Source organism: Lytechinus pictus, chromosome 3 (assembly GCF_037042905.1).
Source record: "Lytechinus pictus isolate F3 Inbred chromosome 3, Lp3.0, whole genome shotgun sequence".
NCBI lineage: Eukaryota > Metazoa > Echinodermata > Echinoidea > Temnopleuroida > Toxopneustidae > Lytechinus > Lytechinus pictus.
In genome coordinates, this window is record NC_087247.1 from 39,570,736 (window position 1) to 39,590,317 (window position 19,582).

The 19,582-nt window shown below is 34.8% G+C and overlaps 1 protein-coding gene across 4 annotated transcripts in view; it reads left to right on the forward strand.

Moving 5' to 3' along the window:
* Positions 1 to 298: 298 nt before the first annotated feature.
* The window catches only part of LOC129257266 (protein SSUH2 homolog), a 28,616-nt gene continuing 9,332 nt past the window's right edge, over positions 299 to 19,582 (forward strand). Inside the window, exons 1-5 of one of the 4 annotated variants that reach the window (XM_054895549.2) lie at positions 299 to 656; positions 10,544 to 10,739; positions 15,355 to 15,462; positions 16,085 to 16,233; positions 16,467 to 16,596. In XM_054895549.2, coding sequence (XP_054751524.2) covers positions 625 to 656; positions 10,544 to 10,739; positions 15,355 to 15,462; positions 16,085 to 16,233; positions 16,467 to 16,596 — 615 coding nt within the window. In that variant the 5' untranslated portion in view covers positions 299 to 624. Of the gene's footprint in view, positions 657 to 9,211; positions 9,619 to 10,543; positions 10,740 to 15,354; positions 15,463 to 16,084; positions 16,234 to 16,466; positions 16,597 to 19,582 lie in introns of those variants that run through there. The other 3 variants (XM_054895550.2, XM_054895551.2, XM_064097039.1) reach the window with 3 other exon arrangements.

Consider the following 19,582-nt stretch of genomic DNA (forward strand, 5'->3'; position numbering starts at 1 on the left):
AATTTGCCACAGCTTTCTTGCATACTTTCCAAACTTGAGAAAACCGTTCCCGACTTCCCGTCATGTCACTTTTTTCTCCTCTTTGATTTATTTCTTCTTCCTGGCTTTCTTTTCCACGCAGTTTATATGCTTGTTGCCCTTTTAATTTTATATCAAGACTGATATTATTATCACTTAGTATACGTATCATTTTATTTGCATTGTTCCCATTAAGAGCTGAGGCTGCTTGATAAAAAGGGGGCGTGGCATCTCAATACTACTTTTGTAGTCAGGTGACACAAAGTCATATGTTTGCGACAGAGTTTGCAACACAACGCGAACTTTTTATTCACAATCTGTTCAGTTGGCAACCCGGATTTCATTTCTCGTCACAAATTGCCGTTTACGTCATCAATACATCCCACTTCTTGACCAACAAAATCAGGAGTTATAAAGCCGGTTTTTCTGATCCACGTGTAAAGATAAAGAGAACTTTCTTGGACCACAATCCATGCGGGCATGCCCAGAACTCACCGGGCGCGGGATGCCATTTTCTCATACTCGCGAATGACACAATCGCTCCACAGGACGCGTGAAAGAACAAAAATAATTTAGAGTCTGTAACTATACAATCTTTAGATCGGGATGCCAGACGAAAGACAGCCAATGCTGGAAGGGTAGGTATATTATGGTCATAGATTTTGATGGAGAGATCTACATGAAACTTTGGTCTAACAAATTACGAGGTTTCCTGAAGCAGGCTGAACTTGAAAACTGAACCCCCTGTTAAATTTTATGTTTGAAAGGGTAATTTTTTATCTGTAGAATCTATGCACGTAGATCTTGATCTAGGTAGTATGATTTTAATCAAGTTATTCCAACGATCGACCAGGCAGTAGCACTAATATAGTATCAGATGTTGAACCAAAAATTCAATGATGTTAAATTGATATTCAGATTCTGAATTCTGATCTGAAATTGATTTGTGTTTTTCATATGTTTTCTCATACAGGTTAAGAAATGATTTATCATTCTCGCTTCATGAAATGAAAAGTGAACATTAACTGTTGAAATATAAAAGAAAAAATTATATAATTTAATTTCATTTGAACGAGAATAATAGTTCTACAAATTACTTATTCAATTCAATTCAAATTCAATTCAATTCAATTCAATTCAATTCAATTCAATTCAATTTCAATTCAATTCAATTCAATTTCAATTCAAAATTTATTTCAATCAATCAATCATAAAAATACAGGTATATACAAATTAGGTAAAAACATGGGATTGGGAGCCCCTAGAAGTTTTCATTAAAAAAAACTTGTGAGTGGGGCACCACCATGGTACAATCAAATACAAATTAATATAATACATACATGTACATAAAGAGTGAACAACAAATAACATTGAAATACAATTAAAAAAAAAAAAAAAAAAAAAAAAAAAAAACAATGGGCTAACATAGGGGAAATAAACAAACAAGCAAACTAGAAGTAATAATTATAAATAATAGTGACCTACAGTGTGCTATTGGCAGGAGTTTTTATACTGAGCAAAAAATTCAACTTTCAAGAGTATTTTAAACTTATTTATGGTTTTACTTTGTTTAATATCATTATTTAGATCATTCCACAGCTTAATTCCTCTACAACGTAGAGAATTTTGGGAAATTTTAGTTTTTGGAAGATATTGGTGAAGATCTGCTGAATGACGCGTAAAGTATGAATGGAAAGAGGCATTTGTGTTGAAGAGATTATCAAAAATATTTGGCAAGAGATTTGAATGGTAATTGTACATAAATATATAGGTATACATAAGAACCAAGTCAGAAATTTTCAATATTTTACAATCAAGAAATAACTTGTTTGTGTGACTATTGAAATGTGCATTACAAACTGTTCTGATTAACCTTTTTTGAATAAGAAATAATCTATGTAAATGTGTTTTGAATCCATTCCCCCATAGCATACAGCAATAAGTGAGATGGGGTAAAACCAAAGTATTATAAAGTGAAATTAATACATGTCTGGGTAAAATAAACTTAAGTTTGCGGAGGACACCAGTACTTTTTGATAAACGAGTGCATAATTCATCAATATGAGGTTTCCAAGATAGAAATTCATTGATCTTGATACCTAAAAAATTTATATTTGATACCTGGGAAATAATCTTGCCATCCATAATAACTGGAGGAATGTCATTACCAATTTTTTTAGTTTGTGTTTTAAATAGTACAAATTTAGTTTTTTCAAGGTTCAGTGAAAGTTTATTGCATTGAAGCCAGACAACGACTTTACGAAGTTCAATGTTTATGGTGTTAATGAGAGGAATAATATTTTTTTGAGAAAGAGTAATACTGGTATCATCAGCAAAGAGTATGAAATTAAGAATTGAGGAACAATTTACAAGGTCATTGATATACAAAAGGAAAAGCAAGGGGCCGAGGACAGACCCTTGCGGAACGCCGTGTGATACATGACTGAAAGTTGACTTGACACCGTTGACCACAACATACTGCATGCGATTTGATAAATAATTATCAAACCAATCAAGAGCGAGACCTCTTATCCCATAATGTTTCATTTTTTTAAGAAGTATGTCATGGTCAACGGTGTCAAATGCTTTCGAGAGATCCAAAAATATACCAATGGTGAGATTACCCTTATCTATTTCTTGCATTATACGATCATACATGTGAAATATTGGCATGTATGTTGAATATCTTTTACGAAAACCAAATTGTTGTGAGATTAATATATTGTTATGATTCAAAAAGCTGTACAAACGTTCAAAAACAATTTTTTCTAGTATCTTTGAGAAGATGGGTAAAACAGAAATTGGTCTATAGTTAACAATGTCTTTACGATCACCCTTTTTGAAAATTGGAACAATTTTAGCTATTTTAAATGCATTAGGAACTTCACCATATTCAAGAGACATATTATATATATGGCACAGTGGATGGACACATTGATAAATACATTTTTTCACAATAGATGGGATAATATCATCAGAGCCACAGGAAAACGTTGATTTCAAGGAGGAGCAGATCTTTAGTATTTCATTTATGTTGGTTGGTTTAAAAAACATTGAATGAATATTGTTGTCTCCTAAAAAAGACATGAACTCTGTGTGGGGGTCAGGGATGACTTGAGCAAGATTTTTGCCCAAATTTGCAAAATATCTGTTGAAATAATTAGATTTCATTTGATTGGTATCAAAAGATTCATTATTGTAAAACATTTTGGTTGGTAGAGAAATTTGAGCTTTTTTCCCCAATATGTTATTAATTTCTTGCCATGTTTTCTTCATGTTACCTCTTAAGGTGTTAAATTTTTTATTATAATATTCTCTTTTTGCAAACCGAATTACTTTTACCAAACAGTTTTTATAGCTTTTGTATTTTTCTTCTTTCCTTTTTTTAATCTTTTCTGGTCCAGAGTATCTGTGAAAATTTTTATATAGGATATTTTTTTTGTTTATAGATTTCAAGATGCCAGAAGAAATCCAAGGTTTGTGAAATCGTGTTTTTTTTTTTTTACTGTTAACAGTAGGAAGACATTCATTATAAGCATCATAAAAAATTGAGTAAAACAGATCATAGGCATGGTTGACATCGTTGGATGCATAGATTGGTTTCCAGTCTAGACAGCTCAATTTCTTTTTTAAGCAATCGATCCCATCATCATTTATCATTCTCTTCAGGCGGGGTTCCCTTGAAATCGAAATATTATTAAACTTTTTTGCAACATAAAATATTGGGAAATGATCTGAAATGTCAGAATATAGTAGCCCACTATCATATTCAAATTGGATTGCATTTGTAAAAATATTATCTATTATAGTAGCAGATTTATATGATATGCGTGTAGGCTTGGTGATTACTGGGAATAAATTGTATGAGAACATATTATCAGCAAACTCTTTGCTTTTAGTGTGTCTATCAGTATTTAACAAATTGATATTGTAATCTCCCATTAAGTATAGTATTTTTTTTTCATTGTGTATTTTAGAAAGCAGAGAATCCATATCATGTAAAAACAAGTCAATTTCTGTATTGGGAGGTCTATAGACATTCCCAACAATTATATTCTTAGAGTTAACATTGACAATTTCAATAAAAACAGTTTGAAGAAATAAATTATTTACAGTCAGATCTGGTCTTTCAAGGAATTCAACGTTTTCGGAAATATACAAGGCAACACCCCCACCAGTCTTGGAATCTCGACATGTGTGAACAAATGAGTAATTAGATATATTATAAATAGACGTTAACATGAAAGAATTCAGCCATGTTTCTGATATTCCTATCACAGAAAACGAAAAATCAAGGGAAGTCAGTAACTCCTCAAGTTTACTAAAATTTGAGCAGAGACTCCTTGCATTTAAGTGTAATAGAGATAGTCTATCGTCAGAGTTATTATATTTATTACAAAAATCATCAGGAAGATAATATGAACATGGATTTGTTGGGAAATGAAATGTCTCATCCTGTGAGATATCTTCTACAGATTGTGCATTTAGATTGAGAGAATAATGAACGTCTTTGAGGTTGTTATGCATTACAAAAGGGTTGATTTTAAGATTTTGAACATTAGCATATGGAATACTCTTATTCATATGAAAAAACTGTTGTAGTGCCCATAAAAACTCATCATCTTCAATAATATGGTTAAAAGGAAGGAGTTTTCCATTGCAAATGGAACATATAAAATCATATGAGTCAGCTTGACTATGGTTTCGGTCACATATAATTTCACAAGTACAACATGATGTACGGCTAGACATGTAAATGTAGGTACATAAATGGAAGTCAAAGAAAGAAGAAAAAAAAAAAATTGAATAACACCTAACTAAGAGGGGAGCAACAACAGTTAAAGATAACAAATAAAAACAAACAAACAAATGCAGAATTATAAGGAATATAACATGGAAAATAGGAATTATAACAATGTGTCTTTTCAAATATAATGACTAGAATCTGCAAAATACATAGTTAAAAAAAGGGAGCTATTAATAAGACCTATCTTCTGGAAATAACACACACAGCTTGGAATAACGCAGTAATATTCTTGGATGTCTATACTTTTAAGATACACTGAAATATGTAAGGCATATTGTACAATTAAATACAAGGATGTAATGGATCAAGGTCAAACAGCCTTTTAATATATTGTGCAAGAATATTGATATAGATGTTGATGTACATGGATGTTGGTGTTGATATTAGTATGCAGAGATATTAATGTCGATAAATGTAAATGCAATACTATAAGTAAATTTCATACCTCAAAAGGCATACATGGAAGTACAAGCACATAAACAATGTACATGTACCTCGTCAAGGTTAATCATGCATTACATGGCAATGCAAGAAATATTGATATTTACATGTATATGTGAATATTGATGTGCACGGATGTTAGTGCTGAAATACATGTACATCTATGTAATTATTGATGTTGATAAATGTAAACCCAATACCATCAATAAATATAACACCTCAAAAGCATGTACAGTACAAACAAACATTACAAGGATGTACTGATTCAAGGTACACTGTAGAACAGCCTTTAAACTTAAGAAAATATTGAAGATATCGATATTGATGTACGTAAATATTGGTGTTGATAAATTGATGTAGATAAATGTAAGTAAAATGCAATCAAGTCATCAAGAACAAACAAACAATACAAGGATGTACTTGATCAAGGTCAAACACCCTTTACATGCAAAGTATTGATAGATGTAGATGTACATGGGTATTGGTGTTGATATACATGTAGCTATTGATGTAGATTAATGTAAATACAATACAGTCAATAAATAACATACCTCAAAGGCATATGAGTACTTAAGCAAACAATGCAAAAGTGTATTGGATCAAGGTCAGACATATGTATTAAGTAATGATATTGATAGATGTAGTTATAGTTATTGATGTTCATGTTGGTGTTGATATATAGATATTGATGTACAAATGTAAATACAGTGCTACCAACGGCGTAAAGCACAAACAACCAATCTAGAAAGATGTACATGTACTGGATGCAAAAATATTGATATACCGTAGATAGATGTAGGTATTGATGTACAGTTGCTGTTATTATACATGTTGATGTAGATATATGTAAGTTCAGTACACTCAATAAATATAACCTCAGACTTAAAATATCGATATACATGTCGATGTAGTTATTGATGTTCATGGATGTTATTGGTGTTGATATGCAGGTTGATATTGATGTAGATGTAAACATAATACTACCAATAAGTATCATACATGCAGCTCAAAGGCATGTTAAAGTACAAAAAAACAGTTACCGGTACAAGAATGTACATGTACTGGATCAAGGTCACACAGCCTGTACGAAAATATTGATATTGATAGATGTGGATTGATACATATGGATATAAGTATAGACATGTATGTATACAAAATTATCATTAAATATCAAACCTCAAAACATAAATCTGCAAACAGTACATGGATGCAGTGGTTCAAGGTAAAAATAACCTTCAGATGCAGAACATTGATTACCTGGTAGTGTCAGCGAATTGGGACTACAAAATTGCAAAATCCTGTGACTACAGGTTTGACAGAGCGGTGTGAGATGTAATGAGTTTACGTATTTCTTTGCCATTTGTTGTTTTGATTAAGGCAAATATTCTTCCATCCATTGTCCAGGCCGAGCGTACTTTTTCATTGCGAGCTGTTTGTGATAGCAAATTGGCGTTCCTTTTCGTCAGGTCCTCTGATACTACTACTTTAGATCCCTTTAATTTACGTCGATTCTTAATAAAAGCCAGTTTGGATTTGTAAGAGATAAACTTAACAATGACTGGGCGGGGTGGAATTGGCTTCTCCTGGGTGTTGCTAGCAGCACCGGCGTAGGAATTTCTTGGCACTTTATCTGTTGATGAAGATTCATATCCATGAGTGAGTTTCTTCCCTATACGATGGGAACGGTCTATATCCTGCGGTGAGATATGTATACCAATCCTTTCAGCTACACTACACACAAGATGATCAGTGTCTTCGTCAGGTTTTTCTGGAAGCCCAAAGATACGAATGTTGTTGCGGCGAGAATACTGTTGGAGTTCATCAAGGTCACGGGTCAGCTCACAGACTCGATCTTTGTCACTCTCCAAAGAAAGTTGAACATCATGAAGTTGCTTGAGCTTATTGTCGATTAAGACTTCTAGATCATGCAGGCAGCCTAATTTCTGCTCTATAAGTTCCGTAAGCTTTCCTATTCTTTTATCAATATCTTCATTCATCTTTGCTCTTTCTCTCTCCATCGTCTTTTCAACAGCTTTCTGAACGATATCATCAATCTGATTTAGAATACTGGGTTCAGTGTCTCCTAACTTTTGTGTCGAATTAGATCGCAAGTTACGGGTAGGACCAGTAGAATTAGCCATAGTAGAGTGCAAAGGAAATCAAGGTTTGAATTGTCCAAAATGCAGGAACAAAAGATGTTACCTGGTTTAGACTCAGTACATATCTAGAATACACAAAAGGAGTAAGTGGAGGAGGTACAATCCAACACCGTTGTGATTACATGGGACTGGTCATAAGAAGAATTAGTATGTCCAGCCAGCCCAGGCCATAAGAAAATCAAAATTTCCAGGTTTCAAGATGCGTAATGGCATTCATCTGGATTTGAATTGTCTAAAATGCTGGTATAAAAGCTCACTTGATTAAGTCCCAGAATAGGCAATATGAAATAGTCAGTTGAAGAGTAACAAAAGTATAACACCAATATGCCTGTATGGGACTAGTCATAAAAAGTTCCAGATTACTTGCCAAGAAGAGAAATTTGAAGTTCAAGACAGGCCATAAATAATCAGAATTTGCAGATTCCAGTTGAAAGATAACACATGATCATTCAATACATGATGCAAACTGCTGACAAATATGATATCGGTGATGTAAGAAGAATGATAAACAAGCCCAAAAATTGGAGCAAGGCAGAGCAAGGCAGAGCACAGTCAGTCAGTCAACAAACAAAATTGCCAGTTCATGTGCTGGAATGAACAACAATGAATGCAGAACTTATTGTATCTGGGCTCCAGGATTAGCATAGATGATAGCATAGCTATAGTAGAGGTCTTGTGTGCATTGGCCATAAATTCTTGAATGATCCATTGCAGGTCTATTCAATTGTACTAGTCTGAATTTTTTAAAATAAATCAATTGAATGTTTGGTAAAGCTTCATGAATAATAAGGTCAGCACATTGCCTATTCCAAATTAATTAACTTACACAAAGGGCACTTTGCAGATAAAAGAAAATGATATCAAGAGTTTAAAAATCCTTTATTTTGTATTTTTTAAGAAGCAATTATACTGATAAATTTTTAGGCTTGTGTTACAGCTGATCAGTTTGCATATGTTATTAATTCAATTCAATTTCAATTCAACTAGGTAGTATATTTTTTCTTTAAACCCCACAAAGAGTAGATAGTAGCTTATTTTTATTTTGGGTCTGTAATTAACAGCTCAGCTTAATCTTTGAATGTCGAAGTGGTGAATAAAAATTGACAATTTGAGCAAGATATAGGAACAGAAGGGTTGGTTTCCATGTGTCACAACTCACATACCACTGGATACCATGTGGTCCTGCACTTTGTGCTCTCAAGCTCTAGTGTTTGGTGAACCTTGATTTTTAGACAGTGGATTGCTCCAATTTCTTTTAGATTAATCAAATTGTCCTTGATCATATATATAGGATCTAGTAGGAAGAAATACTTCCCATCCATTAGAATATATTGTTTAATTTGTAATTTTACCAAGTTGATTAAATATCCCTTTGAGAGCTTACTTTTACTGACTTTTTTTTACCAGGAAATGCTAGTATTTCCTGGTACCGGTACATGTAAATATATCTCCCACCCCCACCCCCCCCCCCCCAGCTCCCCATCTTTTTATTTTTAATGAACATAAATTTGAAAAGAGTGGAAAAAAAAGTAGGGGTGTGATCAGATCAGAGTGAAAGAAAATGGACCGGAAAATTGTAAATGAAAATTTTAAAGAAAAATATTTTTTGGTGCAATATACAGATGCTGAGTTTTAATAAAGATAATGAGGATAATGTGGTTAGGCCTATATTTACCAACGGGAGAATTTGGATAAGGCTTTGTTTATAAAAAATTAAATGCATTCCCACCTCCCTGCCATCCAAACCAGACCTTGGCCCAACTGGGGCTGCTGAGAGTCTGTGTTTGCAGACTATAAATAACCGTGACAATACATCATGCTGGCATCACACAACCATACCCTTAGCCACCATTCCTCTTCCAGTTCGGTATGGTGCACACACAATTTGTACAGCACTATGCAGGGAGTCCCTTCCTAAACAAGTCCACCCAACCAAGGCCAATTGTGTTTTCTAAAGTTTAGGTGAATGACAAGGAATTTGTGTGAGACAAATAATGTAAGTTTAATCTGAAACTAGTGAAAGTCAAACTGTTGTCCTGCCAGATGATGGTGTATAAATGGATGTAGATTATACTGCTGTTTGATATATTCTCACTATTCTCAAGGTGGATGAAGTTATGATAATGAATTCATTGCATGCATGCCCATGTTAGCATGTATAATCATGGATCATGGTATGGTGTAGGGCTGCAGGTAGTGCATGTGGATTTGGATGAAATTGTGTACATGTATGTATGCCTATATGGTACAATGTACCATATAGACATACACAATTTCATACATGTTGTATGTTGTGAATTTGGATGAAATTGTACAAATAGTACTATGCTGTTGAGAAGCTTTCACGAGGGCATGGACAAGTGATTCTGAAGAAAGAGCTGACTGAACTGATTTTGAGGGTCGCAAGCTCATCTGGCCTATTAAAATCATGATGAAGAGCTTATGATGGCATGTTTTTTTTTTTTTTACTTTTAGTAGTTGATGTTTTTATAGTAGAATGCTGATTATGTAAAACTTATTTTAAAATTGTACAAAATACATCACCTTCATTTCTTGATTGATCAAAGCTGTACAGGGGCGGATCCAGGATTTTCCAAAGGGGGGGGGGGGCAAATTTTTCGGAGGAAAAATTTGACAAGCAAGAAAAAGAAAGGTCTTCAATTTCAAAAGAGGGGGCACACCTCTGTTTTAATGGCATTTTTACATTAAAAATTTTAATTTTGCTTCTCCAAAGGGGGGCAGTGAAGCTGTATTAAGGACTTGACTGCCATAGAAAGAAATAATGTGCTCAAAAGTCAAAAGAAAAAGACAAAGAACAAGAATTGAATATTTTGTCTCACATTTCTTCAAACAGACATGTCCAGACATCTGGTTTGTAAAATCAGCACATTATTGATGTAGGCCTCCCTTTTCTTTTTTTATTGTAAATTGAAACAAAAGAATCTGATGCACATTTGTTTGGTTGTAATTTTGTGAAAATAAGTAATAACAAGGATTCAACTAGTTCGAGTGGGATCCATAGTGATAAGCCAAATTGCAGGGTCGAATCATTTTTATCAGTGCTTTGTGCTTCGTACTGGTAGAGAATTAAGACTTTTTTGTTGTCAATTCATTGCAGTGGTAACAACACAATGTACACACAAGCACAGGGATATCCTCCACAGCAGCAAGGGGGTTACCCCCCTCCCCAACAACAAGGTTACCCTCCCCCTCAACAGCCTGGATACCAACAACCCCAACAGCAACCTGGATACCCACCTGCACAGGGTTACCCCCCTCCACAGCAGGGTGCCAGTGGTTACCCCCCTCCTCAGGTAAATTCAACTCTTAAAGGACAAGTCCACCCCCAACAAAAAATTGATTTGAATAAAAAGAGAAAAATCCAACAAGCTTAACACTTAAAGGAGAATGAAACCCTTGAAACCAGCTGAATCCATATCAAAGAGAAAAATCAAAGAAACATATTGTTGAAAGTTTGAGGAAGATTGAATGAATAATAAGAAAGTTATGAGCATTCGAATATTGAGATCACTAGTGCCATGTAGATCCTCCCAACGGCAATGCGACCAAGATCTGTGATATCACGCACGTACAACTCCCTCATTACTTTAGTACTTATTTCACTTATATTCTCACTTTTATAGAGTCTATCACAAGGTGATGTGTTCTCTTTATGAGATGACAAGTACAGAGGTTTCACAACATTATATCATTGATGAATCGTTTGTCATATGATTAGAATGAGCAAAAAGAGATGTTTTGGGGTATATTTTCAGTGTCCAAATGGGAGAGTTGTACGTGTGTGACATCACAGATCTTGGTCGCATTGCCAACAGGAGGATCTCCATAGCATTAGTGATCTCGACATTCAAATGCTCATAACTCTTTTATTGCTAGTCCTATTTTACTCAAAGTTTTGTTGATCTTATTCTTTGATTTTTCTGCTTTCACAAAAGCTAACTTGCTCCAAGAGTTTCATTCTCCTTTAAAATTTCATCAAATTCGGATGTAAAATAACATTTTAAAGTTTCGCTTAATTTCACAATTTACAGTTATATGCACATCCTGGTTGGTATGCAAATGAGGAGACTGATGACGTCATCCACTCACTATTTCTTTTGTATTTTATTATATGAAATATGAAACATTCTAATTTTCTCCTCATTGTCCAGTAAAACAATGATTAATTCCTCCATGAACATGTGGAATTAGCATTATTTAATACTATATGATCAGTCAAGTCGGTCCCTATGGTCAAATCTGTAAAAAAATGAAATATTGTATAATTCAAACAATAAAAAACAAAAGAAAGAGTGAGTGATGGACATCATCAACTGACTCATATATGCATATCACTGAGTTGTGCATATCACTGTTTTGTGAAAAATAAGCGAAATTTTAAAATGCCATAACTTTCTTATTTTACATCTGATTTTGATGAAATTACTAGTTTGATTTTTCTCTATTTATTCAAATCAACATTTTGCTGGTGTGTGGACTTGACCTTTAATATTAATTTACATTATTTTACTGTGGGGCCTGTTGAAACCTATATTCAAAACCATCTTTGTGAATTCGGGCCATTAGGTGTGTAGTATAACTCTTTTGTGTGTGTGTGTCTTGCTATTTCTTTGGAGGCTATTAAATGTGAAATTAATATGACATCGTACATGTACATGGTCTTACATTGTTTTGCGTAAACAAACACAAATCAAAGAAAAGCTCTTTTGCACATAGATTATCCTAAAGATTCAAAGGCTGACTAACCTGATTTGAGTGAAATACATTATTACTTGAAGTGTGTTTATCTGTAGCATTTTTTTTGTTGGTGGAAGGACAAAGGCCACTATTGATATGGAGTTTAAGATCTTTTGGATAAGAACCATGTGTCAGTATACTGATCTGTGTCAATGTAGTCCTTCTATATTACACTAGAAGGAAGTCAGCTACAGGAAGTCAGCTTGCAATGACGTCATGTATGCATACAGGTAGACATAAGTACACATTGTGTGATAATATGACAATCACAGTTTTTACAATCTTGATTTTGATAATGGATGAGGAGAGAATGTGGTGCATGTGCAGTGTCTTGATTGACGTCATTCACCATATGTATAAAAGTCAAGATGCAAGTATAAAACTTCCTAATATAACTTCGCAAGTACGGTAATTGAATCACATGCATCTTCCCAAATCTTAATCTCATTTGTACATCCGATCTCTATTTACTCACATTTATCTCTTACTAGGGGTATCATTCAAATTGACTTGGAATGATAAAAGAAACAATATGAACAGAAAGTAAACAACTTTATTTGATTTTTGATTGACCTTTGATTCCAAGAGGTACTTGTTATTTCTTTCTATTTCAGATGGTGTCTTTGCCAGAATCTATATACATGTTGAACTTCCTATCAAAAAGGAAATTTTAAGAAACAAATGAAAAGTCAGATGGAACCAAGATGTCACTTCAGTGCTCAAAGTTGATAGTTATAAACCCCCATTCCAAAGAGAGCAAGACTACTGAAAGATCCTGAAGGACCATGAAACTTTCTGGATCGTGAAATACACGTAGTCTGTTGAAGAACTTTCAGTGATCTCCAAAATATTCCAGTACCGGTATTCCAGACTGATCCTTCAGTGGTCTTGGTCCTTTGGGAAAATGGTCTTCCAGTGATCTTTCAGCAGTGTATCAGCGGTCTCTCAATGAGCCTTCGAAGGTCTTGTTAGTCTTCCCATGATCTTTGGACAGTCTTTCATTATATGAAGATCATTGAAAGGCTGCTGCAGGAGCTGAGAGATCCTTGAAAGACCAGTTGAAAGACCAGTGAAATAATATTGAAGATCACTGTAGTGTAGGATGAGTATAAGTTTGGCAAGACAACAAAACGAGTATTGGTTCGACTTTCAAAACTATCTTAGAGGGCCTTGGATAGTTCTTTCAGTGTTTTTTGTCAGATTTTCAGAGATCTAGAACAATCTTTTAATGATCTCTCAATAGTCATATTGTTTTTTTAGTAAACTTTCAGCTATTTTTGATGTCCAAAGTGATCTTGCTGGAAAAGTTTTTAGTCTTTTCTTGGTATTCCTGGGTTTTTGAGAACCATTCTTCAGAGACGGCAAATTACACTGATCTTGAAGACTGATTAGACCTTGCAAAGTTTTCTTTGGCACTTCATAAACCTTCACTGTAAAATGGGAGCCATGCTTTTCACACTGCACATTTTTTCATTAACCTCGGGAAATAGGTGGGGATAAGGGGGTGCCTTAGCCCCACCGATTTCTAGGGGTTAAGCTTAGCCCACTTCAGTTTCACACTACGTTTTAGCAAAGTGGGCTAGCATGGTAAACAGTATGGTACTATCTGGGCCTGCTAAAAAGCAGGGTTAGCGCCATATTGCAGTGCTAAGAGATGCAGGGTGAAGTGAAACCAGGATAAGGAAAAGTTGGGCTAAGCATTAGCCAATTACAGAAGTCGAAATTGCAGTTAATCACGCGCTGTGTGGCAAAATCATCAATATTTATGAGCTGAGCAATAGTCCAGGGTGAAGGTGTTAACCCCGGCTAAGCAAATAGAATGGAGGCACAGTGTGAAACCAAAAAAAAAAGATAGTATGGGGTTAAGGATATTCCGGGGTTAAGGAAATGCAGTGTGAAAAGCACATCAGAGATTGATTACAATGTAGCAAAATACCTATGTGGGGGATATTGACATAGATTATCAGTGTAAATTTGAGCTTGTGACCACCATGGTAAACTTGTGAGCTGAAAAATACATATTCTGTGATAGTGAAATGGTAGAGCTGGTATTTATGCTCTAGTTTTTAGCCCTAATATCTGAATTAAGTGTATCATTCATTCTGTGTGCATAATTATTTTTTCTTTACTGGAGAATGAAACTCTCAATGAAGCAAGTAAACTTGTGTAAAAAAAGCTGAAAAATCATAGCAATAAGATGAATGAAAGTTTTAGTAAAATTGGACAAGCAATTTAAGAAAGTTTTGAGCATTTGAATGTCATCACTAATGCTGTGGAGATCTTCTCATTGGCAATGAATGCGAAGAAGATCTGTGATGTTACCCAAGTACAAGTCACCCCTTTGGAGAATGAAAATATAGCCCAAAACATCTCTCGTTTGCTCATTGTAATAATATGACAAGTAGTTCATCATGTTGTGTCCTCTCATTTAAAAAAAATGCTTATCTTGTGAAAGACATTAGATGAAAGAGAAACTTAGGGTGACTCCTGATGATACCAGGGGCCCGTTACATAAAACTTTTTACCTGAGAAATCTCAGGTTGTTTTTACTGGAGTTTTTGCCCCTTGTTAAAGTCAGTGGCAGAAATCAGACTAACCTTAGTTTTCAGTTTTTACCAGAGTTTTCTCGGGTAAAATTTTTTATGCAACAGGCCCCAGGGGATAATTTCATGCATGTCAGATGGCAAATGTTGATTAAACACCTTCCCAAATGTTTTTATTTATATGCTATCTATTTTTTTCTTTCTTCCCTCAGTGATTGTATTGAGATGCTCCTTGGAGATGCTGATTTGCAGACTCACATTAATACAACTTATTTTCTGTTTATTTCCTTCAAATGGTTTCATTCATTTTCAATGAGCTTATTTAGGTGCTTCTGCTGGTGCTCACAGATCAAATTTGGGTGCTCCTGCTGAAGTTGAGACTCTATATTTTATTTCTTTGCTGTACGGTACCTCCAGTATTGAGGTGCCCATTGATGAGACTCATTAATACCAAGTATTTTCTATTTCTTTGCATGTACCTCTAAGTAAGCCTATTAAACTGCTCCTTTGAGAGCACCTGAAAATTCTAATACCACTTTCTGTTCTGTTTTCTTTCCTCTAATCATTCAGAGATATTATGAGTCATTAATACCTCCGTCTATTCTGTTTATTTCCTTTAATGTTTCAGGGATCCTATCAAGGTGCTCCTGCTGGAGCTGGAGTACAGGAGACTGACACACCTTCTTACAAGGGAGAAATACCAGATGATGATGTGGAAGTTAATCCTGATAATCCTGTAAGTTCTTAATTGTACTAGTGCCACAAAATAGATAACCTTATCTACCTTGATTACAGTTATTAAAGATACTTATGAACAAATCAGTTGAGTGAATTTGTAAGTATTTTTGATATTTTGTCCCAGTATGTGCGTCTTGGAAGTATTCTATAAAAGTCTTGCATTTGAAGGATGTATATGAATTATGTATAAGCCTTAAACGGTACAGAAGCTTGTATCCATTTAAGTTATTCAGCTTAATCAGTTAATCGGCTAGAAATACTCCCTAGGGATTGGAGATTGTGTGTATACCATATGCAGGCAATCCAGACCGGGGTAATGATCTGTAAATCACTTAAAGACATTGTTCCAGTGTGATCATTAGCTGTGCATAAATCAGAATACATGTATCATTAAAAGAAGTATCCACTAATAAAGGCTAACTACATGTATATTAAAATTAGAATGTTGTGGGAGACTGTTCCAATCAGTCCATTTAGACAATGATTCTGTTCTCACTAAACCTTTACTTAATTTGTAACGATGTTGTTCTAGTTGTTTTAGGTGTTCCTGGCATTGATGCTAATAACTCTGTATTGTGCCTGTTTTACTATCTTTTCATGTCATTGCCCTCTTTTTTTAGTCTAGTGCTGCTCCTACTGCGACAGCCCCTCCCTTAGAAAAGATGGATCAAGTTGCTGGTTACAACCAGATGGATGCCCCTCTACCCCCTCCCCCACCACCTTCTTATGATGAAGCTACCCAGCCTACACAACGGGCTGGTATCCAACAGTAAGTTGCTTGCAAATTATTGTATTATTGAATGCCAGTTAGTTTTACAATTTATTTTATCAATTTTCTTTCCTTTTTTTTCAAATTCATATGATGTATTGAAATTATTGAAAGTTTCTATTTGTAGCTGATTTCTAGCATGTTTGTATTTTTTAAAAGTACATATTCAGATTCCTCAAACAAAATTGTAAAAGTGTGGTTTTATGGCTAGTTTGATACATGGTATCTTTCAGAACCCCAACATTGACCGATGATGAAGCCAGGGAGGCACTAGTCTCATTCGTGGCAGAGAATTGTTGCTACGGTAAAAAGGCAGCTAAGAACCTCCATATAAATGATCTCAAACACACTGCGGCATTCCATGTAAGTCAATTCTTCTTTCTTTTTTTTTTTAAGGCTCCATTGTCACCTTTTTACTGGTAGGTTTATGTCCAAATGTGAGAATCCAGTGCATTTTACTGGTATATTGTAAAATACAGATATGATATTGATACATATGTGTATATATCCTGTCTACTTTGTACAATTATTTCCTACAAAACTGCAATAAAATTCAATTTTTTTTCCATATGTTTTAGTAATTTTTTTTTTCTTCCATATTTCATATGGTTCATTTGCAGAGCGAGACTGCCGCTTTTCCAACGGCGACGGCGGCATCTTCAACATTGAAATCTTAACCAAGGTTAAGTTTTTGAAACTTAGAAAGTATATGGACCTAGTTCATGAAACTTGGACATAAGGGTGATGAAGTATTACTGAACATCCTGCCTGAGTTTCAGGTTACATGGTCAAGGTCAAAGGTCATTTAGGGTCAATGAACTTGGACCATGTTGGGGGAATCAATATCGAAATCTGAACCAAGGTTAAGTTTTTGAAATGTTGTCATAATTTCAAAAGTATGTGGACCTAGTTCATAAAACTTAGATACAAGGGTAATATTGTATCACTGAATATCCTGCCTGAGTATCACGTCACATGATTAAGGTCAAAGGTCACTTAGGGTCAACAAACTTTGGCCATGTTGGGGTTATTTGAGGAATTGTCATAACTTTAAAGGTTATGGATGTAGTTCATGAAACTTGGACATAAGAGCAACTATGTATTCCTGAATATCATGGGCGAGTTTCAGGTCACATGATCAAGGTCAAAGGTCATTTAGGGTCAGCAAACTTTGGTAATGTTGGGGGTATTTGTGGAATTGTCATCATAACTTTAAAAGTCTATGGATTTAGTTCATGAAACTTAGACATAAGAGCAGCAATGTATCCCTGAATACCCTGTGTGTGTTTCAGGAACATGGCCAAGATTAAAGGTCATTTAAAGGTCAATGAACTCTTGCCGTGTTGGGAGTATGTGTTGAATTGGCATCATAACTTAGGAAGTTTATGGTACTTGCTCATGAAACATCGACGACATAAGAGTAATCAAGTATGAATTATTGTTTTGCACATGTCTTAGGTCACATGATCATGGTCAAAGGTCATTTTGGGTCAATGGACATAATATTTTATTATCATATTAGTGTTTTTTTCTGTGAATAATTATTCATTAGCTGTTTTTTAAAGGAATATTAATAATACCAACATGCTTATATAGCGCATATCACTGCCAAATGCGTCCCTATGTGCTTAATTGGATATTATTACCCTGGCTTTAGCCCCGCAGCCTTTTACAGCGCGGTGGCATTTCAAGGAATAAATTCCTGCCAGGTACCCATTTACCTCACCTGGGTCGAGTGCAGCATAATGTGGATAAATTTCTTGCCGAAGGAAATTACGCCATGGCTGGGATTCGAACCCACGACCCTCTGTTTCAAAGTCCGAAGACTAATCCACTGGGCCACAACGCTCCATAGAATTGCGTAATGCAGGCGAGACTGCCAGAGGCATTCCACTTGTTTAATTAAAATTATTGAAATTTTGAAAATCAATCAATCAGTCTTATATCATTCTTATCAATTTCTTTATGTTATGCACTCAATTTACTCATATTAGTACATCCACCTGAGGCACACATTTGTTTACATTCTATCATTTATGTATATTTCATTCCTGTGCCATTTGGTATGCGAATCAACATCACATCAGCTGCTGTAATGTAATGTAATCTGTGTGAGTGTAATGTACGCACAGTGATTTATCTTTTATGGTTCTGTGCATAAGAATGCACTTATACATGGAAAATCTGATCACTGCAACATATATAGATCTTTAATCATCATTACATTGAATACTTACATACCTCATTTCTGCCTTATGTGCAAACTTTCATCACGATACAGGACGATGTCTCCAAATTAGACAGATTTTATTGACTGGAAATAACAAATAGTGCCATTTCCTTATAGCGAATTAGTAGCCTCAAGATGGCACTATAAAACCAATCTGAACCGATGCATAATCATTAAGATCAATCACTGAAACACAATAGATGGTTTCTTTGTATATCATCACAAATGTTCTTTTTCTGGAGAGCTCTATTAATGAAGCTCAGGGAAAGCAAGGTTCAATGCAATGTTTACACACTATGGTGTGTGAGGGGAATATTTGGAAAGACTGGTTAGTGGAATGGTAATGAACTTTATTGCCAATACGTGTACTATTCATTATGTGTGACTGCCTACAATATTTTGAAAATAATGCTAATAATAATAGGCCTATCAACTCAAGTTTTAATAAAGCTTTCCTGTCTGTTATTTTGCAGCTGACCGCATTTTCATGATTTAATATTCTATTCATCCATGATAACTGCGGCATGTGCCAGCCTGGGCGGAGTGGAATCGCTAGCGATAGCATGCTTTGCACGCAAACTCTGCTGAACATATGGTGAATATTTCTAGCTCTAGCGAACTGTGAGAGAAATTATAAATTACCCCAAGCTGACATACATATAATCTTATAGTGATAAAGGATTATGATGTGGATTGTCATGTCCAAAACCCCCACCTCCCCCCCCCCCTCCCGACATTGTCTGATCTTCAACTTTTCAAACTTTGGTAAACAATGTTCATGCATGCAGCACGCAGCCAACTCTGGATCACATGAGCTACCACAAAAAACTAGCAATCATTGCAAATATGGGAAATCTTGTCAGCATTAGCAAGAAAAATATAATACTAGGTAAAAACATCAAAAAGCTAATGTTAAACACACATATCTCACAAATCTGAGCCAGCAGATTGTTATTTGCACTGAGTACTATATAGATGTTATTCCCCATTGTTCGTAAAGTTTTGAGTTATTTAACTTTTAACCTCTGTAAAAAAAAAAATCAGATTTTTCTGTAGCTATTGCATTAGTAGAACAATTGGTGACTGGAATATTCTAAAGGCATGATGTCGCATCACATC